The 24,619-nt window shown below is 38.0% G+C and overlaps 1 protein-coding gene across 1 annotated transcript in view; it reads left to right on the top strand.

The window, feature by feature from the left end:
• Positions 1 to 787: 787 nt before the first annotated feature.
• Positions 788 to 24,619, top strand: part of LOC131231919 (ascorbate transporter, chloroplastic-like) — a 34,019-nt gene continuing 10,187 nt past the window's right edge. The window contains exons 1-7 of the mRNA XM_058228301.1: positions 788 to 988; positions 9,981 to 10,552; positions 17,687 to 17,794; positions 20,291 to 20,446; positions 20,624 to 20,839; positions 22,539 to 22,748; positions 23,006 to 23,143. Of these exons, the coding sequence (XP_058084284.1) occupies positions 793 to 988; positions 9,981 to 10,552; positions 17,687 to 17,794; positions 20,291 to 20,446; positions 20,624 to 20,839; positions 22,539 to 22,748; positions 23,006 to 23,143 (1,596 nt within the window). The 5' untranslated portion in view covers positions 788 to 792. The remainder of the gene's footprint in view (positions 989 to 9,980; positions 10,553 to 17,686; positions 17,795 to 20,290; positions 20,447 to 20,623; positions 20,840 to 22,538; positions 22,749 to 23,005; positions 23,144 to 24,619) is intronic.

Below are 24,619 nucleotides of genomic sequence, written 5' to 3'. Positions count from 1 at the left end.
TTTTCTTCAAATTACCTGACGGAAAACTAACCGTAAATGTTCTTTGTTTTCAACCGTTGATTTTTTTGGCAAAGCTTAGATGGATACAGTTATCTAATAAGTGTGATTTTTGATATGTGACCCATCTATGATGGGACCCAGTATATGGTGGACCAGATTGGTAAGGCAGACGTCCACGTGTACGGTAGAGAGATGGCTCTCTCATATTTTCGTTCATATATTCACTTTCGCACCCGTGACGGAGCCGAGCAGTAACGTCCGTTACTGGAATACCCTACAACACGTGTATTATGCATTGGGTACAACATACGAGCTTTTTAGCAGAAAAAATGTTATACTTGTAAAGTTCACTCCATCCATCCACTTTAAAATCTCATTATAACCGTACATTATAACTATAAATCTAATAAAATATTTAAATGGGCCACACCATGGGAAAAATATAAAATCACAGCTAAAAACACCTTGACTTCATGTGGAATGGTCCAAATGAATTCAGTCCATTCATTTTCCTTTAATTTGTAGGAAAAATGAAAAAATCTAATGGACGGATTGGATGGCAAGAAAAAAACGGTGGGCCCCAAAGAGCTCGGGCGTTATACCCGTTGCATCAAATAGGCGTTGTACGGGATTCGGGCTCGTAACGTCCCTGGAACCTTCGCCTTCAATCACAAAGCGGAAGCGCCACGTGTCGAAATCTCATCCTTCCATTGTGCCACGTATGAACATCAACAGAAGAGAGATTTTTTTCCCGCTTTCACAAAAAAGGAGGAAAAAAACCCAGACACTCAGATGCATGGACTAAAAACCTCCTTTTATCCTCTTCAGCTCCCCAGAGAGAGAGAGAGAGAGAGAGAGAGATGCAATATCCTATCTCTCATCTTTTCTGAAAATGGCGGATTAGCTGCTGTTCTTCCCCACCATAAAGCTCGAATCCATACGGCAATGGCAGTCCGTGGTGTGAATTTCAGTTCTTTCCTCCTTTCAGGTGCAATTCCTACCATCTCTAGCCCCCCCTTTCTCTATTCCTAAAGTCGGACTCTGCTTTTCATGCCGTTTGGCTCTGTTCATCTGGATAATTCCGAATTTCTTCTGTCGTTTTGAACTGTTTCCGCTGCTGTGGTTCGTCCCCTGTATTCAGTGAAATCTTTTGTGGGGAGGAAATTTTTTTTTGAGGGGATTGGAGGAATTTGGTGATTCATTTGTTCATGCTCAGAATCAGATTGATCAAACCGTCCAAATGTCTGGGCCCACTGTAGATAGGTTATAGTTTCAAATTCAGATTGATTGGATGGTCCTATTTGCTGAATTCGGACTGCTTGACTGCATCCATTGGATTTAAAACAATCTTCCGTACGGTCATCATTGTGCTGGTTATGACCCATCAGAAGTGGGGCCCACAACTTGGATGGGCTAATTTGAGTGAACATATATGCCATGTGTACAATCGATGCGTGCATATAGACCATCATGCTCTCCAAGAGCATCGAAGTCTTTTCATGAGAAATTCATGGATAACTGATTAAGCTTAGGTGGACTTTATTTATAAAAATTTCTGTGGATAAGTTTGCCTTGATTGTGCTGGATTTAGTTGCTTGGGTGGTTTGACGATGAAGACCCGCATAGCTGATGGTTGGATGAACAGAAAACTGTCCATCTGTCGGTAACATTGTGGATGAGTGACTGTTCTGCTGACTGGGCAAGTGTAGTCCATTGGTTGATGGATTTTCTTTTTCTGTTGAAGTGGACCGTATTGTCTACTTTGTTTTCAACCATCCCTTTTGAGTTCTATTGATTAGGTGGTCTAAATTATCTGATTAGTGTGGTTTTGGGAAATGCAACAGTCATGGGTGGTCCAAAGCAACAAACGTCTAGTGTACTAGCTCAAATGACTCTTCTCTTTTGTATTATTATTATTATTATTTTACTTGAACTTGATCTGACTGTAGTTGAATGTAGTTTATTTGTTGATTTATGTGATCAGAGAGGTTGGAAATAGTGTTAGTTGGAGGAGGTGTTTTACCTTGATATTAAGCTAAATTTATATTTAGCAGAAAGATAAATATATAAATGTGTAACTTTGCTGAACAACATGCAAATGACGTAAGCTAGAAATAGATAAAAGTGTCAGCATTGGGATCAAAATTTGACATTTTCTATGAATTAAAGCTAAATTTGTTATTTTATTTTATTTTATTATTATTATTTTTTTATAGATTTGACTTTTTTACTTTAAACAGATGAAGCTGGTGTGTCGGGGATTTTGCTGTTCTTTTTGGTGAAGCTAAGCTTAATTTGCATTTGAACGGTTGAGCAGGGCAGTAGGATTAAATATTAATTCTTCATAAGTTGGAATTAAGTCTAGGGCTGGATTCAGTCTTTATTGATTTCTTGCTTGACAATAACTGTGTCATTTCTTTACGTGTTTGAGCCAAATTTTTCTCTGAAAATCATGTGCAATGCATCCTTTCCCAAGACTATGCCTTTCTTGCTTTAAATTAATGAAAATTTTAATCCAGTAGATGAAGGAATTATACCATACTTAGAGAGTATTGCAGATGATACACATGCAGATATCTGTTGTACATTTCAGGTACATGCATGCCAATCCAATCCCTCCAAACCATGGTCCAATAATGGATGGAGCATGGCCCAAAAATCATATTGGTATGAGGCTTCCTATTTATTCGATTTTGCATATGGAACTTGGACTATTCCCATTTTGTTTTGACCATCCATATGATGGGCACTGATTGGGCAGCTATGGTCACTGACCATTATAATTCTAGGATCATGCACCATCCATGATAAGGCCCATGATATGGACAGTTTAGATGGATGCACATGGTGCCTTGTATCCATTGATTTGGTGACTATGTGTATGTGCATATGATTCACCATTCTCTGCTGGAGTATGGTATAATACCTCTTGTAGATACATTGGCACTACAAGAAGAGGTCATATGGCGTATGTTGTTTGCAAATGACGTAGTTTTGAATCTTTTGATTGATAGTATGAGGGAGGGGGTAAACAAAAAAGCTAAAGGTTTTGAAATTAGTGGGACTGAAGCAGAGTGTATGGAATGGAATTTTAGCAGCAATAGCAGTGGAAATGAGGAACTAGTCAAGAAGGTTGTCCAAGAAGTACCCCGAAATGACCATTTTTGAGATCTTGGGTCGATAATCAGGAAAGTAGAGAGAAGGATGTTGCTCGTAGACTTAGAGCTGGGTGGATGAAGTGGAGGTGTGCCTCTGGAGTTTTATGTGATTGCCTTGTACCTACAAAATTGAAGGGGAAAATTTTACATGACAGCTATAGCATTAGCTATGCTTTACGGGACAAAATGTTGGGCTTAACTAATAACATGTTGATAGGGTGAGTGTAGCTTAAATGAGGACGTTGAGATGGATGACCAGAAAGACAAGGATAGAATTAGAAATGGATTTGTTCAAGGGAACTTAGGAGAAGCACCGATGGGTAATAAGATGAGGAAAGTATACTTAAATGGTTTAGCTTCTCCTTTGAGAAGTCATATGGTAACCGTCTCTCTAAAAGAATGAAGTTATTCTTTGACTGGGTCGACAAGAATGATCTTGTGGATCTTTCCCTTTTGGATGTAAAATTCACCGGGTCGAATGGTCAAAATCCCTCTATCCTCTTTCGCTTCGACAAATTCCTTGTTTGCCCCGACAGTTTGGATGCCTTTCCTATGGTCTTGCATGGGGTCGACCCCTCCCCATCACTGATCATGGCACCGTCCTTTTGGACTTTGTCGAGGAGAGTTGAGGCCTTAAGCCTTTCAAATTCAAGCTCTCGTTGCTCGAATTAGAGGGTTTCCCTTGATCAATAATTAAATCCACTCACAAATATAACACAAACAACTACAATATTCAATCATCAATTTAATCTTGATTAATACATGGATGTATGAATGCAATCAACCTGGGGATGCACATCCAGCTGAACAAATGAATGGACCTTTCAAACAGTTGGCCAATTCGTGCAAGAGAATGGGTCTTTTAAACAGTCGATCTATTTAAAATGTAATAAGGATTGTTCGGACAGTACACTGGTCTTTCAAACAGTTAACCAGGCACCCGATAATGCCCACATGCTATGTATGCATGATTAATCCATCCTTTGTTAGTCCAATTTACAAACAACACATCATAAAAGCTTAAAGGTCACTATGAAAGGTCGTCACTCAGCATAAGCTGACAGCTCGGGCATAGTGTCCCATACCACCATCCCCGGCTCATTAGACTTTAGCAAGTAAAATTAAAATACACTCGAAAGATTACAAGTAGTGATTGTAATACAATGGATTTATGGTATTCTATTTATATAAACTTCTATAACTAGCGGCTACTCATGATTCAACATGTAGACCTTACCATCACAAGTCTAGATACAGTTCCGAAAAAAAGATTCTCTCAATAAGCCACATTGGCACCAAGTCAATTCAAGGACACAACAAAAGAGTACAAACCACAAGCTATAAGGCACAAATAATCCACGAGATGGTAAGTCTATAACCAAATACATTTAATCCATTCACAAACAACCACTAGTTTGAGGAATCTTCAATAATACTATCCAATAATCTTCAAGTGGCAAAACAAGATGTAATTCTCCAAACACATAAATCACCATAACTAGACTAAAGTTAAAAACTCATTAAATCATAACACTGTAAAATCTAAAACATTAATATCTACAAATCCAGAAACATACTCATATGACTTCTAAATATAAGAGAAAGTACATATATAAGTGTGAATCAACTTAAAGCTAAGATTAACAGTTTATAACTCAACTAACTATTTAATCATACACATAAATTGGTCATAAACATTGAGTTAGGCAAATAAATCAAAAGGAAACTAAACTAACTATTATAATGAAGGAAAGCTTGAAAGGTGATCCTCACCTTTCAATTCAATTCTCAAGCAAGTGTCAATGGAAAGTAAGATTGGTCTAAAGGATCAAGTTCTAGCTTTAAATGGCGGGATTGATTTGACTACACTCTAGTGCAAATCCACTCTAACCCACTTCAACATAGATGAGATAATATACAAAAGAATTAGGAATTTAATCTCTTGCATCTAATCATTTAGTTACTAACCACAATCAAATAACAATTTCAATCATAAGTTTTAACTCATCTAGCCAAGAGACCCGACTAGACTTCAACTTAGACGAACTTGGCTTAACACGGTAGAACTTGGTTTACCTCAGTTTTGACATGATTCAAACAAAGAAAACCTATACATGGAGTTAAAGGGTTTTAATCTCCCATATAAGAATCTAATTAACACTAAAATAACTTATAGTTGTAATCCAATAGATCACCTACTAAATCCCGATTCGATGAAAACTCGAGCCATAAAACCTCGCTGTTGAGAGGCTAGACTGAATCAACCCCAACTCAGGTTCTAAAAAAACCTCGACCAGCAAGATCTGCACAGAATGGGTCCAGACTCGACCTTGAGTTGAACCCGAGTCAACTCGACAAAGACCCGACAACACTTCCAATTTCTCTTGTTTGATCTTCCATCTGCTCATTTCTTCTTCTTTCTTATTCCACAATTATTTTTCCTTTCTTCTCTTTGTTCTCTAACCTTAGCAATAGTTCCCAGTGTCCCAGCCATAACTAGAATCGCCACACCTGAAACGAACTAGCGTTTGGATGAGCTCGGACCTAGCTGAGTCGCACGGTGAGTCGCCAACTCAATAGCGAACTCGACAGAGTTGAAACGGCACACACCCACACTCCCTCACGGCCTCTCTCTCTCTCTCTCTCTCTCTCTCTCTGTGTTGTCTAAAGAGGTCTCAGGGTTTTCAGAATTTGTGCTAGAATACAGCTCTCGAACAAGTTATGTCTGCTGACACAACTCGACAAAGAGCGTGCGAACTCGGTTCGTGACGCTGATTTCTCTTGAATTGTGGTATCTGCTGGCGGATCTGATCTCGACAAGATTATTGTTGATTAAACGCTGACTCAGAGGCCTACCTAATGAATGATCCAGATCTTGAATCGGCAACTATATAAGGTTCCATGGATAGCACCTCCCGGCTGGGAAGGTGATTGCCTCTAATGGCGGATTTCACACCGGGAAAGATTTCTTCAAGCTCTTTCTTTTGGACAGTCCAGATGAACCCCATGGAGCTTTTGAATGCATTGAAACGAAGGTCTGAAGAGCTTTGGGCGGTGGGTTCAGACATTGAAGTTTTTGGCTGCTTCTCCGGGGTTGTCACATGAAACGGAACGAGAGATGTTGTTGATCAATTCTCTTCATATATAGTAATGTTTTGATCCTTCTAGAGCCGTTGGATGAAAAGAATACATGGTCTGGATGTTTTCTATGGCTACACTATTTGTTACCGAAAAGATTTCTAGTAGCGGCTTCTTTTGTTTGGAAACCCTAACTTGAGCATTGAATGGAGGGCTGAGAATGCTCGAAATGGATGGTTGGGATAGAGAGAAACCAATGCACACAGATCGCCAGCTCACCACAAAGAAACAATTTTTGGTTTTGGATAAACGCCTCACACAACTCCTGTTTGTGCCGGAACTCATGTGCATGCACAAGTGTGCCAACATGCGAACAAGGTTAGGGTTTGGTCAGAACTTTCATCCGAACACGATGGACGGCTCAGATCGCCGTCATGTGAAGTGATGGTGGGCCACATATCAAACCAACGGATCCATTTGAATCTTGTTTTGGAAGGAACAAAAGAAAGAGAGAGAAATCTCTCCTTTTTCTGGAGAGCTCAAGTTAGTGCTAGATTTGGCCGGGTTCATGATCCAATGCACAACAAGTGTGCACACTCTCGGTGCACACACACCATGAGTGTGGGGCCCACGGTGATGACTAGCGAAATCCACACTGACCATTAGGTTGTATGGGTCTAAATAGGGCATCTGGCTAGAGATGAGACAAATCAAAAACTTAGGTGGACCATACTTCGATGATCTTGTCTTATTTGTGGATCTTTATCAATCCAACGGCTAGATTGATCCAATGTTTTAAATAGCTACGCTATGTAGCATGTAGCTTACGCTACGTAGCGTAGCATGGCCTTAACGCTACGTAGCTCAAGAAAATAGTTTAAGTCGCATGTAGCCTACGCTACATCATAATTTGCATATGCTACACGTTATGTAGACTATGCTACAAGCTATGTAGCTCACATGATGTTTCAATGATTTGTTACATTTTTCCATTTCCAATAAAAATTAGTTAACCTTTTTAATGCTTTCAGTAAAATAATCTAAATAACAATATCAAATCAGTTTCATTGCTCTTTCTTAACCTTTATACTTAATCATTTCCCTTTCCTATTACTTTAGGTTGCATTTTATTGCACCAAATATCATGAAATTTTCTTAAATTTCATTATTAATCAGTCTAATCTGGTATAGAATATCATGACATTGGTGCAACCAAGCACCTTTATTAAAAATTCAGAAGAAGTGTGTAGCTTATGCTACACGCTATGTAGCTTATGCCTCACGCTCCAGAGGGGTGAACGCTATGCTACACACTATTCGTTATTTAAAACATTGGATTGATCCCACTCCGAACATCGATGGTTAGTAACCTCCCGAGGACTGAAAGTATGGGGTGTTACAGTAATATTATTAAAGGCCAAGAAGGCCGAAGAAAAAAACGATAAGAAGAAATCGTGCTCCCCAATATCCTCTTGCTTTGGCTGGAGGATGTGGAATCCATCAGTCATCTTGTTGTCCACTGCCCCTTCACTCATGGGGTTTGATCGTCCATGCTGGCTTGTTTCCATACTTATTGGGTCATGCCTCTTATTGCTCATGATTTGCTGTTTACTTGGCATGTTGGAGGTGCAGGTAAAGATCAAAAAGCTATCTAGCGTTTGACTATCATGGCGGTGTTTTGGGCCATTTGGAGAGGGAAGATCACCCATTGCTTTCAGAACTCTTCTTCTTCTCGGGCGGTGGCCTTGATCTCTAGAGATGTTGTGGAATGATCGTTATGCCTTCTCATCTCTCATTGTTGTGTTCTTTCTTCCATTCTAGGTTTGTAGTTGCCCAGCTTCGAGTTGTGTAGCCTTTTGTTTTCTTGTTTTGTTCAGTTTTTGTTTTTCTTTCCTTTTGTTTTCTGGTTTTGCTTGTTTCCGTTTTCCCCTTGGCGTTCTTTTAATAACATTTTCTTCAATCTTTAAAATAAAATAAAATAAAATAAAATAAAAAACCCAAAAGTACATCGTTAGAGGTATTGAGAAAAGACTTGATGACCTATGGTTTAATCGAGGATATGGTCCTTGATAGAGTGGAATGGCAGAATAAGATTTGTGTAGCTTACCCTAGTTAGTTGTGGTAAGGCCGTAAGGCTTAGATGACGATGATAATTAGATGCATTGGCACTGTTGCCCTGGAAGTTAGCTTGTCATGAGGGTAGTTGTTGATGATTTAGGAATTTTAATCTTAATGGAATGGGGCAATCATCTTATGGTTGGGGGTTCTTGTACTTCAAATAGTTTAACATGGTAATACTTCCATTGTCATGCTGATAAGATCAATCACATTTTTCATATTCCAGTTTGATTGTGAACAAAAGGGTAGATTGAGATGGTTACCAGCTTACCGCATTATACAGTGGAGTTCAGATTCTCTGCTGATTTATTGATGAAATGGATGAGGACAGGGGGGTTGGAAATTTTCTATGTACTGCTCGAAGCCTAGAGCTGCATTTTAGTGCACTGTGGCCGTTCAAAGTAGAAAATCATTAATTGCCTAAACCGGAACATACATGTGTGCATTATGTTATTATATGTTATTGTTGTGTGGATTTTCACACCAGTTTTTGTGTACAAAGTGATGTAAGACTCTTATCTGTCCAAAGAGTATTTCAAGTTTAACTTTAGTATCTCAAGTTGGTCAAGATCATTGCTTGTAGAATGGACACTGCTACTGCCAACCTTTTCATAAAAAGAACTGAAAGGATATTGGCAAAGGATAAAAAATGTGGAATGGAGAAATTTAATGTATTTTCACATTCCAGATAAAGTAATGGTTGCATTTTGGTACTTGGTACTTCCTTGCTTGACACAGGTGAAAATCTTGTTGTTTGGAGAATGGAGTTTCATTAATGAATTTTATATGCATTCGTGGTTCCATTGATTTTTCTCTTTTTTCTTTTTCAATTTTTTCTAAATTGAGAAAGGTTCTGGATAAGAGAATTTGTTTTATATCTCTTCATTTATGCACCACTAACTCTTGCTTCCTTCTAAAGTTCTTGTAATTTAACCTCGCGACATGGATGATCTCGTTCATGTGATTTCCTAGCATCTGCTTGTTGTTACTTTAAACGAATCTGGACTGCATGATGGTGAATTTGAAGTCCTTTCCATGAATTTGGATGGACGACAATGCTCATTGTTTTCTGTTTATTTATCGTGGACTTTATTGCTGTGTTGCAGACTGCTTGAGCCAATTCAACTCAGAATATTTGTAAACCAAGTCAGCGAGTTTTAACAGCGTCTTTTGTTGTAGCTTTGGTCATTAAAACCATAGGATTGCCACAGTTCCATTTGTTTCTTAGTGAAACCTATCCTCCTGGTGCATAAACAAAGTACCTCGTAAGGTTATTCTTCATTAGTTGTGAATTCCCGTTCATGAACATGGGGCATGAATCTGTAACACATTCGCTACATGTGTGTTTTGCATTTATTAATCTGTAAACTGATGCATGCAGTGATGCTGCCAGTTTCTTCTCATGAATATAGCTCCACACCATCGTGTACATACAAAACTATATGCATACGCATGCATGCATGTATTTGCTAGCCAGTGTCCATGTTGCACTTGTGCTGTTGTGTCTGATAGTGCATGCATGTGTGACATTCATTACTGGTAGTAATGGGCCAATCAATGGTCAATACTGCTGACTTGAACTAACATTTCCTTTCGTCACTGATGGTGATTCAATTATCTCTGCAGGAAAAGTTAACCAGAGAGACCAGGTTATTAGACATCATAGAGGAGGGCACCTGGGTGTTCCTGGAGCAGGATCTGCATGGACCAGCATTTTTTGCAACAAACTACATATTCCAGGAGAATATTATTCTTATATGGCTAAATATTCTCATTGCCCAGTTCATCTCAAAATTTCCCCTCATAAGAGATCTATGAAAGCATTAGTCGCATTTTCTGGAGAAATGGAGCGCCTTCTATCAAGTTCTCTTGGGATCAGTTTTAGTGAAAGGTTCCAGAACATTAATCTTAAACGTAGGGTTCCTAGAAGGTGTGAATGCTTTCTTTCTTCAGATCCATCTAACAGCAGTTGGCTTCAGCCCAGAAAGCTGGATAAACTTGGTATATCTGATGGCCAATGCCAGCAGCCTGAGTATCGTCTGGGAACGAGGACACGCGCTGACTTCAAGTCGGAACAGTTTGACATAGGACCAAATATGGATTCATTGAAGCCTTCTTATTGGTGGGAGCAGTTTCCAAAGAGATGGGTGATTGTACTTCTTTGTTTTTCGGCATTTCTCCTCTGCAATATGGACCGTGTAAGCTAATTTCCTGGTTTCTTTCTTGACCATAGCTGCAGTTGCATTTGTTTAGAGGTAACCCCATGCACATCTTTCTATGCACTAGATACCTGGAATACATGAGACATCAGATCCATGCATTATGGTTGGTTCCACTGTGTAAATGACCTGGCCCAATAGTCAGGCTAGCCAACTAATCATGTAGGACTCACTTGTACAGAAACACCATGTGGTTTTCTAAATTGGCGACGTTTGCATTCAAAATGCATGTCGGCCACCTGATGAGTGGGCCAGCTTAAGTCCTATGCCAGGTTGTCTAGATGCTAGGAGCAAAGGTGCACCATGCATGTAGAGAGGCAGTTGTGGGCTTAAAATGTCTATTCTCGTCTTCCCAAATCTATATGCACTTAAGTTCTTCATAATCAATATGGTATGCATTTAGTCACAGTAGATTCCTGCTAGCAAGTTTTGGGGGGGGGGGGGGGGGGGGGCGGGGTGCGGAGGGCGCTCTCAGGCCCCCGCTAAACTCTATTATTATTATTAGGGCTTTCTTCATTAAAAGGAAAAGTACAAAAATGCCCTTTTACACTTAAATTATTACATAACATCAGCCCATGGGTCTAAACCTCAACCTAACACATATTTAGGCTAAGAAATCACAGGAAACCGCACGAGAGACCAAGTTGGCCCATTGGACCACACATGGGACCACTCTTGAGATCAACATGGTACATTAACACTCCCCCGCAAGTTGGAATATATATCACGAATGCCCAGCTTGGCAAAGAGATGATTTAAATGAGAACGACCAAGAGCCTTTGTGAATGCATCTGCCAATTGAAAAACATGCAAATTTCCTCGTTAGCAACTTTCTCCTTGATGAAGTTGATGGGGACATTATGTGCACGCGCACGCCCCCCTCCCTACGCATGTACTCAAGGAGGAGGAAGGCCCCACTATCGATTTGGATCGACGACGACGTTTATGGAGGACCTCTTAGTTAGGGAGCCGTGCTATGGAGCATTGGAGTGGACTCGATCATCATAGGGATTCTACCATTGGATCTCAAGATCGTGGCCCAATACCCTAAATGATCTAGGATTTTGAGTTTTGGTTATTATCGTTATTGGAAACATCATGAATGGTTTTGATTATGTTGATTAGTTGTTATATTTGTTACTTCGTCTCTAAGTAATAATGTGCGCACATGGCATGGTTTTTGGGGTTTAGAGTTTTCTTATAAATAGGCAACCCCATGTAGGTTTTTTTTCATTGAAGCCTATGAATAAAATTCCGCGTTTTTTTTCCCTTCTCTATCACCCCGAGTTGAAGAAGCTAATAGGGTGAAAAACCCTCCCTTCCTCGAAGGGTTAACTACCGTGGTGCGAAGCCACAACTATCCCAAATCATACTCATCTCTTTCACCCCACATCCACCATCTTCCATAGCCCTCCCTTCTTTAGATTTATTCTTTTTTATTCCCAAGTTCTCCACTACAGCAGATTTCCAGATTCTGGTCCACCAGAGGGGCTGAAACTTCGGCGAAGCACCACGCACACACCGGAAGGCGGATCGTCGCGAAACTTGGTGTGAGAGTGGGCCTTTCTTGGCTGACCACACTCAAGGAGTCCTTTTTCAGTTTCGTGGGCCCCACGCACGTGCGGGCAGACAGCCACGCACGTGCGTCCAGGTGGGCTTACTGTCCACACGCAGGATCCTTCTCTGGTTCTTCTCTCTCATCTATTTCTCTCCTCTCTTGCCTCAAATCCCAAACCCTTACCCTAGAAAATCCCGGATCCTAAGTATTTTCAACTCTTACAAACCCTAAGTTTTCCCTATTTGAAACATGGTGAATCTCTTGAATTGGGCAACAGTCCTTTGCAAGATTGGATGAATCTACACTCCATTGGGTATTGTTTGGTTTATAATTTTACTTGATCCAGCCCTAAACGTGTGTAGGCTCACAATACAACCATGTGGGAATGTTAACCATAAATTCAAGCTCACACATTAACATCTTTAGCCAAATGAGTTCACATGTCACATGGGCCATTGCCTTGTATTCTCCCCTAGGTCTTGATCGAGCTACTACGCTTCTTACTCCATGTAACAAAATTACCACCTACGAAGGTACAATTGTTAGTAGTGATTCACCTATTACATCGAGAATCAGCCCAATTTGTATCATAATACCCTTCTACTTGGAGATGACCATTCCACTTAAAAAGAAGACCACAATTAGGGGCTCCCTTTAAATACCTACAGATATGAAGCATGGCCTCCATATGAGGAACACGGGGAGCCTACATAAACTGACGGATCACACTTATAGGATAAGTGACATCGGGTCAGGTAATCGTTAAATAGATCAGCTTTCCAGTAAGTTGATGATATTTCCTTGGATTATTAATTAATTCCTCCTAATCCACAACAACTTATGATTTGTATCCATGGGAGTTTTGATGGGTGTGGCTTCCATAAGACCTGTTTCCTCCAGTAAATCCACCATGTATTTTTGTTGTGACAAATTAATACCGACTTTAGATCTCACCACCTCAATACCCAAGTCCTTTGTATGGAAGTATTGTTGTAAAAATTTCTTCAATTAATCAATATGTGTACTATCATTGCCGGTAAAACGATCTCATCTACATACATGACCAACACAATGACACCCACCTCACTTCGTCATGTAAATAAAGAGTGGTCAACCATACGTTTCATTTCAAATTCAAAATCCACTTTATGGAACTTGTTGAACCAAGCTTGTAGAGATTATTTTAGACTATCAATTGACTTCTTAAGGTGGCATCTTTGTTTGTCTCCTCTTGAGCAACAAAGCCATGTGCTTGTTTCATATATAATTCTTCAATAAGATCTCTTAAAAGAAATGTGTTTTTCACATTAAGCTAATAAAGGGGCCAATCTAAATTTTCAATAATGGAAACAACAACTCATACAGAGTTGAGCTTTTCCACAGGATAAAGAGTCTTTGAATAGTCAACTCCTAGGGTTTGAGAGTACTCTTTTGCAACCAATTGAACTTTCAATCGATCAACTAAACGATTGGGGTTATATTTCATTGTATACACCCATCTAAACTCAACCACACATTTTCTAGGTGGTAGTTCAGCTAATGTCTACACTTGATTTTGATAGAGTGCATCCATCTCTTCTTTTACAGCTCGTTTCCGCCTATCACTGCTGAGAGCCTCCTGGAAAGAATGAGGACTAGACATGGTCGACAAGGACATAGCAAATTTTTGAAAGGAAGGAGATAAACCAGTAAAGGAAATAAATTGAGAAATAGGATGTTGAGTGTAAGAATGTACACCCTTCATTAGATGATACATATGAAGATTCAAAAGGATGATGATCTTTTGACGGAGCAAGAGGATTGGTAGAAGACTCTCTTTTATGCCCTTCATCTCCACACTTGGAACATCTGGAATATAGTTGCAAAGGGAGGATACAGGAATCTTCCCCACTAAAGGTGGTGTTCGACAAATGGGTAGAGTAGTAGAATCCTCTTCAAATTGCAAGAACTTTCTACCTCGAGAGATATGGGGTATGTTAAAGAAATGTGACATCAGTTGACATAATGTTTTCACTAGACGGGATTGTAACATTTGTGTCCTCGTTGAGTACAGGAGTACCCACTTGATGGCCTTTGGCTCAAACTTGCCAAGGACATGATCAAATTGATGTATAAAACACACACAATTAAATACTTAAGGTGGAAATACATAGTGTATAAAGAGCTAAAGTAGAAAAAGATTTTTTCCGTCTAAAATAGATGATGACATTCAATTTATTAGGTAGCATCCAGTTAAAGACTTCATTACTCCCAAATATTTTCAGAACCTTTATATTTAACAACAATGGATTAGCAATCTTAAGTAAATGTCGATTCTTATGTTTAGCTACTCTATTTTGTTGGGGCATGTATGCACACAAAGTTTGGTGAATAATGCCATGAGATGATAGATACGAGTTAAAGTTATGAGATATATATTCCTTATCATTATTTGACCATAGAATACACACCTTAATATTGAATTGTGGTTGTACTTCTATTTGAAATTCCTTAAAACAAGAAAATACTTCAGAACAATCTTTCATAAAATATAATCATGTCATGTAAGAATTGTCATCCACAAAGACAATGAAATACTTCAAATTACATAAATTGGTAATATGAAGTGAACCCTAAATATGAGTGTACTAAATAGAAAGGACTATCATTTCTTTTGTCTATATGAGGTAGGAATGACACTCTATGATGCTTGCTTAACTTGCAAGCCTCACACTCTAACATTGATGGAACAATACTCTTTAAACTAACCTACAATGTCACTAATGAGGAGAAATATTTGTCCATAATGCAGCTCCAATTATTCCACTGTTGAGGTAATAAAGCCCATTCACTTCATGTCCTCTACTATCCTTTTAGATCCTGGAATTCACAATAGGAATGATAAAATATAACAAAACAATTTAAGAATTTTGTTAACTTACTGACAAAAACTTAAAGGAAATTTAGGAATATAATGTATTGATGAGAATGAAAGTGGAGTGGGGTGAGTTGTACCCAATCATCCACTAATGTGATAGAGGAAATGGACATAGACTTAACTATTTGAGTCTACTTACCATTCATATGATTGGAAGCTCAAGAGTCAATAATTCAAGGAACACTTTTAGAGGAAGGAAGACAAATCATACCTGACAGAATAAGAGTATCCATGGATGATGAAGTATGAGTGGAATGATCTTTTTTGTAGCTTGGCATACTCTTTCTTGGGCAATGTAACTATATCACCTGCAATACTGGATTCAGAATGAGCAGATATAGGCTTGGAGACATAACCCTTAGGCCATTATATGAAGAGCGAACCTGATTTTCCTACGCCGACTTAGTAATAAGTTATCAACATGTATCAACAATGTGGTTATTAAGATCACAATAAGAGCAATGACTATTACCACGACCACAATTGCGGTTGTCACCAAAATTTGAACCACAACCTCCCCAAGTATTTCTACCCCAATCCCCATGAATTGCTACCACCGAATTGTCCACCATGACCATGACCACCACGACTTACTCCATCTCCTCTACCAGATGTAGAAACAAGCGCAGAGTGATCAGACGAAGATGAACTTTATGTATTTATAATGACTGCACGTTTAACACAAGTAAATGCATATGTGGCGGATGGGATCTAACTACCTCCAAGAATCTGAGTTTGTACAGGCTCAAACTCAGGACGAAGACTAAAGAGGAATTTAGCAACATGAAATTCCTCTCTGCTATCTCATGGTCTTATAATCTGTCGATACGGATTGATACACATTTAGTTCTTCCCATGTCTTGCAAGGCTGAATAATATTCCCCTACACTCTTATCCCCATGGTGAAGAGTAAAGGCATTTTGAAGTAACTCATAGATAAGAGTTAAATTCTTCTCATCCGAATACATTTCCTTATAGTTTTCCCTCACTTCTTTTGCTAACTTGAAGAAGATAACATTCACAGTTAATATGAGGTTTCATACTATTCCATAACAAGGCTCTAATTTGAGCATCTTTTACCACCCAATCTTCATATTTCGTCGAACTTTCTGCAAATTTAGGGGAAGTTGAATACTATAATTTTCTCTTACCCATAAGAAATACCTCTTAGATGTGGCCTATTGTAAATAATACGCTCTGTTAAGATTGGTTGATGTAATTTGAAGATTCATCGATCCAGATGGAGACATGAGACTATTCTTCACTTCATTCTTGACATTCATGTTTATTGGGCTGAAGAAATCAAACACACAAGGGGAAGAACTTTTAACCTAGCCAACACATACTTCAAGATAGCGTATCTCAATGAACATGACCAATTGACAACGATTTTTGCTTCACAACTTCCACACGTACACTTGATCTTCAAATTTAGCCTTAAACAACTTCCACACACACCATCTTCAAATCTGACCATAGACGCAGGATGGTCCATCTTGACCGATCACAATGGTTGTATATGAAAAGTGGGCCTAAAGTACATTCTTAGGGCATGATTACACAACCCTCCATATGGTGGTTGAATAAGATGAAAAAGGATTTCTGTAAATCAGCCCCCAAACAATCTAGAATTGCATCTTGAAGAGATGAAAGAAGAAGAAGAAAAAAGAACTAGGAAAAGAGAAGAAGAAACATGGGACCGGATAAATCATGCTCTGTTATCATGTTCTAGATTGTTTGTGTGTGTGTATGAGGGAGGGAGGGAGGGAGGGCCCTCACTAAACTCTATTATTATTAGGGATTTCTTCATTAAAAGCAAAAGTACAAATAATGCCCTTCTGCATGTAAGTTATTACATAACATCAGCCCATGGGCCTAAACCTCAATCCAACACATGTTTAAGCCAATCTTTCCAAAAAAAAAAAAACACATATTTAAGCCAAGAAATCACAGGAAACCACATGAGCCCAAGCTGGCCCACTGGACCACACGTGGGACCACTTGTGAGATCAATATGGTCCCTTAGCACAGGTTATTCTCCTCCTTGTGAAAATCTTTCTCATATCATCACATGTATGTGGTGTGAAGTGAAGAGACATGACATAGTGGAGGAGTTCATCTGCTATCAAAACCTTTTTGGCATCACACACACACACAGAGAGAAAAAATAAAGGATTAAAAAGTGTCCATTGAGAAGTGTAAAAAAAAAGAAAAGAATAAATTACTACCCTCACAATAACTGAAATGCTAGAACTAAAATATATCATTCTCAGCTTCAATATATTCCCTTGGAATGGAGGAAAACAAATATTTCAAAACCCCAACATAGTTGATCTGATTTTGTAGAAGAAAGCGAGTCTCCATGGTTTAAATTCTCATTTCTGACTCAGACAAGAGCAATCTTCCAGGAACCTTCAATAATAATATGTAAGGCATCAAATTATGGGCTACACAGAGTCTTCACCTCTGCTTCCATAAAATCGCTTGCCCTGGCTGGTTTGAAAGAGATTTAATAATGCTTCTGGTCCAATGTCTAGCAATACCCTCAATGTTGTCTGAGTTCTACTTCTCCAGAAGTTGAAAAATGTGGTAATCTTCTCATCTCTACATCTTACCAAACATAAGTAATTAATTGCAGGTGAACATGAGCATTGCTATCCTTCCAATGGCAGCAGAGTTCAACTGGAGTCCTGCCACTGTGGGACTAATTCAATCTTCTTTCTTCTGGGGATACCTACTCACTCAGGTCTGTCTAGAACTTGGTTTTTCCTTTAACCTTGAGATTATGATGCATCCTGAGAATTGATCTTACATGCTTAGTACTTGTGTTTGACTTTTCATTGTATGGTGTAGGCCAATGTTACTAGGAAATTCCTTTTCGACACTTACACTACTTGTTTCCCAGTTTAAACAACTACCATAACAAATGTTGTAAAATGTGACGTTTCTTGCATGAGCTTCTCTCATAGTTTCTTTCATCCATTTCAGAATCTGGCAACTATGGTGCAAACATGGATCTAGTAGTCAATGCATGATGCTGGAATAATACTGGTTTGTTGGATATGTTTTAATTTTTAGTTTTTTTGAATAATAAAAATGCATATTTTTTTTGTGGGTGGTAGTTTCTGTTGTGTTAACATACTGAGCATTAGGGCACACACATCTCTGTTTGTAGGTTGGTTAATGAACTTGAATGATTCCCACAAAAGTGAGCATTTTATGTCATAAGCTGCACATTTTAAACCATAGATTCTTCAGCTGACTAAGGGTCATAACTTGACTCATATCATGCTCATAACTTGTGGACCATGGCAAGCACCCTGTAAGGAAATTATTTGACCTAAGCTTAACATGCCCAAAATATAATAATGCTTGTTACAGCCAGCTTGATGACTAGGAATGTAATTTAAATTGTGCATCCAGTCTGGGTCTGATGGTTTGGGGAACTTATGGTAATGTCGGATGCCAATAACTTTTAAACATCAAGTGCTGCATTAAATATGGGGATAGGAGCCTTTGTGATAAGATTGACTTGTACAACCTAGTACAATTAGATCCTATATATTGATGGATGATTGGATGTTAATACTAGCCATCATAGTGACAAATTTGTTCTTGGCAATTTCTCGGGCTGGGAATTTCTCAGGAGATTTTCAGATTTTGATTTTTTCTCACAATATTATTGGGAAAATCTCACTGAAAATCCTTTAAAAAAAATAAAGAAAATCTCACTGAAAATAAAATATTTACTAAAAAATTCAAAATAATTTTTAAAAATTGAATAGAAAAGTATGAACTGAATTATTTTACCTTTTAAACAAATTCCGTCAAAATCGCGATGGTTTTTTGATATAATCATGAAAATTTTAAAAATGTCAAGATTTTCAAAATCTCGCGATATTATCATGATAAAATCATATAATCAAAATTCCATGATAATATAACACGATTTCCATGATCTTGCCGTATTTGTCACAATGCATGCTATTTATTGGTTGCAATGTTTTGGTCCATTTCGCTGGTCTTTCATTGGCATGCATCGTTTTGTCATCTAGGGATGTTCATATTACTTGTCAGCTGAATAAGAAATTTAAGCAATTCAGTCTGACAGAAATTTAATTTTGGAACTAGATGTGATGTGAGGGCCAGCAAGGGTGCTATGTGGTTGATCCTTAGGTCATCTTCGTGGACAAAAAATGGACTCTTTTCTGTTTCACGGGTAGGTTTGTTCATTAATTAAGATATCCTTTCTCCAAAATCTTTTTCTTTGCAAACTTTAACCTCTAAAGCCCCTATATCTAACCCCAAATAGATCTAAAGCATGAGATCCTTGTTCTAAAACCAACCTCCTCCTGAAAAAGGTTACATAAATTATTACAACAATCTTTATAGGTAGACTTTGTGAATATATCACAATATTTACAAGTAGAAAGGACATAAAGTGAGCTTTCATTACGGTGTAACAATGGTACAAATTTACACGAGTAAAGCATGCTTATATGGTGAAGTTGTCAAACTCAAGAATGCTTTAACAAACAAAGGGGTGGCATCGCTTAGTCAAAGTACTTGAAACTAATGCAAATGCTTAAAAACTTTATGATATTTGCAAAATTGTTATTGTAAATTAGTGGTACCAAATTGACTAAACTGATGAAAATTCTAAGATGTCTGGAGATTTGGTTGCTTGTGAATGCATGACCAGATCTGGGGAAGGATAGGTCTAGATTTCCTGCACTTTTAGAGTTCAGAACCTAGTGGAGGACTCTCCTTTTGGCATCCAGTCATGGATTTTGTAGGAGTGATACAAGCTGGAGTGGCCAACAACCTTGAATAACCAACCCATAGTATGTCTTTTGTATCGATCTATTTGAGACAATTTAAGCATCTGTATCTGGAAAGCAAAAGCAACATTTTAAACAATGGGAAGCAGGACCATTTCTATGGGATTTATAGGTGCGATTTCAGGCTGCAAAACCAGATTGATGCAATACTCCGAAATGTTTAATGTTATGAATCGCTATTCATATTTATTTTAACTTGCTAATACAATCATAGACAAGTTCTATTTGGATATCAATTATTTTTTCTGTAAATTTCTTTACAAATTGTCACTTTTAATCTCTTCGAATCTCTTTTGATCTTCTAATAATATTCCAATTCTTATTCTTTAGAAAGAGCCAAAACTTCTGTATACCAAACTGCAGACATTCTACCCTTTTAAGTGTTTTCTTTTGTTGCATAGATTGTTGGAGGTATATGGGCAGATAGGATTGGTGGTAAGCTCGTATTGGGTTTTGGGGTGGTCTGGTGGTCGATAGCAACAATTCTTACACCTATAGCTGCAAAGATTGGACTTCCTTTCTTACTTGTTATGCGTGCTTTTATGGGGATTGGTGAGGTCAGTTTCTTTCATTGTCATGTATTCTTACTGAATCTTTGCTTATTTAGTCAGTCAGGATAGTCATTGTGAAGATCCTTTATGTCACATGTTTTTTTTTTTTTCTTGAACTCACGCAAACTTCCTGTCTCATGGACAAATATTCAGTGCTCATAGGTTTATCTATTTTCTTTTCAGGGTGTTGCTATGCCTGCCATGAATAATGTAATCTCAAGGTGGATCCCCGTGTCAGAGAGAAGTAGATCGCTTTCTCTAGTATACAGCGGAATGTACCTCGGCTCTGTCACAGGATTGGCCTTTTCACCTGTGCTAATCCACAAGTTTGGCTGGCCATCTGTATTTTATGCGTTTGGCTCTCTTGGTAGTGTCTGGTTTGCAATATGGCTGCGGAAAGTAAGTCTCTATTTCTGCTCCCCATATTGCTGTCACTCAAAATTGACTCTTCAAAAGATTTCAATTGTAGCGCTCTTGCCACTGTACAAACAAGCGGATTGACGATTCATACGTATATTTACTCAGACGATTTGAGGATGCATTTTGCTTTCTGGTGAATTAAGTTTAGTCGGTACCAAATCAACAATCAGGCCATTTGGCATGAGAGGAGCAATCTAACTTTTAATAATAGAAGTGTGCCCATCCCAACTACTTTTGCAAGATTGAAACACTTTGTTTGATTTTGAGCAGAAACGTCCGAGTCAGTGATTAAATATCAGTATTGATGTACATATTACACCCTTGGGACATATCTTTATCAGAGGGGAAATATCACATGTATCGGATAATGTACTGTTGTTTGAGCGAAAAATTGGGGAATAATGGAAATTTTCAATAAAGCTTCAGGATATTTTGAAAGAGACATGATTACTCTTGGAAATCAAAAGATCACAAAAAACAAGTATGCACAACGAGTTTTCTTTGTATAGGGTCCTAAACTATGTGTTGTTTGTCAGAAGTGATGCAATTAGATCTAAAATGAGTTCATATAATTCACAATTCATACAATACAAGTACGAAAACAGATTCCCCTAAACAAATTTAGAAGAAAATATATATTTTTTCAAATTTCTGGTGGTTAATGTATCAGAATGCATCGACGATACATATCACAATGTATCATGCGTACTGACGATACAAGGGAATTTTATGAAGTCTTTTTTTTGGCAAAATATCGCAATTTATCAACATATTCTGATATTTTGGGGGATACGGGAGAATTTTATAACTCCCCCTTTACATCATATTGGCCACATGCAATATCGATGGTACCAGCTGTTATACTATCGACATTTAAATCACTAGTCGGGATGTTTGGTTCCTCTTGTGGTAGGAAGAGCTCCTCTAGGATGGGTGGATTTACAATGTAATGTCCTTTCCTTGCAAGGGCCCCTTGCCCTCCCTCCCCCTCTTTTTGTTTATTTAATAAATGATAAGAAAAAGGCTGATTTAGTGAAGGGCTGTATGGTTGTGATTAGATTGGGGATATTTTAGTTATTATTGGTATTTTGTTAAAACAGATGGTTCAATTAAGAATTAATAAATGATTAGAATTAGGTTAGAGTTTCTTTTATCTTTTGAGGAGAATATAAAAGACTGTTTTATGGATAATTGAATAAAAGTAGTGAAGTCTTTTATTGCTTAGAGAGAGATTCTATTTGCTTTGAGGAGTGATTCCTCTACTCTAGGGATGTGATGCTAAAAGCCATGAATAGGAGGATGCACTTGCATATAGACTTGAGATCCATGTCTCTTGCATAGACACTTGCATATAGGGTTATAGTTGTAAATTGTCTTTTAGGGTTGCTGTGAATTGAATATATCATCTTTAATGAATTTGTCGTCTCAATTTACTGAAAGATAGCAACACCTATCATTTTATGAGGGAACAATTCTCTCATATGGGAATTGTTACTCTAAAGTGGGAAGAGAAAATCATCTTGAGAGACTGTTGCTGAACCAAAGTATGACATATTATGGTAGTTTTTCCACAGCACTTTTCACAATTCAACAGTAAGCAGCATCTTACCATGCTCCAATCTTCACAGAAACCTTTTATTATTATTATTATTATTTATTTTTTCTTGTTTCTTGTTAGGCCTATAGTTCACCGCAAGAAGATCCTGAACTTCGTGCGGAGGAAAAGAATCTTATCTTAGGGGGTAGTGTATCGAAGGAACCGGTTTCAAGCATTCCATGGAGACTGATTTTATCGAAGGCACCAGTTTGGGCTCTAATAATCTCCCACTTCTGCCATAATTGGGGGACTTTTATTCTTCTTACATGGATGCCTACATATTACAACCAGGTATTTGAATTCACATGAAGTAAAATTCTAAGAGATACATGCTGTATTCTGGTCACATGCTTATATCTCATTAGTTCTTAAAATGCTACATGCCAAAGGCTTGGACACACCAAGACAATTCTTGTATACATCAAGATGTGATTTACACTCTTATGCTATTTTTATGCATACAAAAATTCAAATAAGAACATGTTGACAAAATTATGGGTACTAACTTGTTTTCTTTCTTCTTTTTGAATTTTATTGGTTTTGTGTAGGTGCTGAAGTTTAACCTCACTGAATCTGGACTATTCTGTGTTTTACCATGGTTAACCATGGCTGTGTTTGCAAACATAGGAGGGTGGATTGCAGACACGCTCGTGAGCAAAGGTCTTTCCATAACTACAGTTCGTAAGGTAATATTACTTTTAGACCATAGAGCTGATATGTGTAATAAAACTATTCAGAAATCACCCTTCCAGGCTTCCCGCACAAGATGCGTTGGTCTTGCAATGTTTGGTTGCGTGTCTGCATCTTTTATTACATCCATTGTCTATGCATTTCCTTAGGAGACATTTGAATCACTAATGGGTTTCTGACTACTGAAAATAGAAAAGAAGTTCCTGAAAGATCAAAAAAGAAAAATAAAAAAAGAATCAATCATGTTACATGATTTGCCTATTTACTTAAATGTTGTAGGTAAGGCCGTAAGGATAGGTTATTCATTTGCTCTATAAAAGGTAAAAGGGTAGTTTAGTCATTTGTTGAATACAAGGACAGTTTAGTTGTTGATGTAGTTTGTATTTGCATAAATCCCTTATTGCTTCCTTCAATGAAGTTAGAGAATTTATTCTCTTAACTTTCTTATGTTAGTTTCACTGGATTAGAGCCTGCTTCAAATATGAGCATGTTCCAATGTCTTTGTACATCAAGGCAGCTTAATTCTTCATCCTTCTGTGTCCCTAGATTGTAAGGCAGTTTCACCTCTTCAATTTTTGATCTCACTCACACACGTAGGGCACTCAGTGGACCATCTTAGATCTGGTCAAAAGTGGGCCCTCTTGATAGATCTTGATTCTCAGAGAAGTTTTTTTTTTTTTTTTCCAGAAAATTGAGCTCGAGGGTGTTTCAATTGGTTTTTGCTCAATAACAAAAAACGTGTTTTTCGGATTTGAAGCTCCATCTTGATTTTTTCAGTTGGGGGTTCATGTTGGAGATCCGAAGGGGTGGGAAGAGGAGTATTTTAGCAATAACTTAAGCCTTAGATCATAGTTTTGGTGTTGATTCGAGTTACTAGGATTGAAGGACCATTTTGAAGTTGACTCTTTTTCTTGAAATTCCTTTCTCAGAAATCTGAAGGGATCCCTTGCTTATGTTAGGTTGTTTGTTGGTAGGCTCCTTTGATCGACCATGTGTGGAAGTCATTTTCCATCAAGAGCATCATTATATACACTACAACATGACTAATTGGGGCTTCATGTCTTTGGGTCCACTTGTTTTGTCCTTCCACAACACAAATGCACTAACCTTTTTGCTTGGTTTGCCACATGGTTTTTAAAGTTTGACCTGAGTAGAAAAGGCTATTAATGTTGTAAAATAGTGGAGAGAGATGGAATAGAGAAGAAGAAAGGGAGAGGAGAAGATAATGGGTTGAAGATAGGGTTCATCCCCCTCCCCCCTCCAATCTTTTATATTATAAAAGTTTCATAAGTACATAAATACCATTCACAACAAAAACAAAAATTCTCTCTATGTCCTAGACCAAAATAACCCATCTAAGTGGGCTTATATAGGCCAATATCATATTCATTAACACTCCCCCTTATATGCTTGGAATATATGTGTAACTTGAGTGGAATGAAAAGCATTGGTGGACACATTAGTAAGTTGGT

Source organism: Magnolia sinica, chromosome 17 (assembly GCF_029962835.1).
Source record: "Magnolia sinica isolate HGM2019 chromosome 17, MsV1, whole genome shotgun sequence".
Lineage (NCBI taxonomy): Eukaryota > Viridiplantae > Streptophyta > Magnoliopsida > Magnoliales > Magnoliaceae > Magnolia > Magnolia sinica.
Note: the sequence above shows the minus strand (reverse complement) of the source record. Positions and strands in the feature narration are given on the sequence as shown.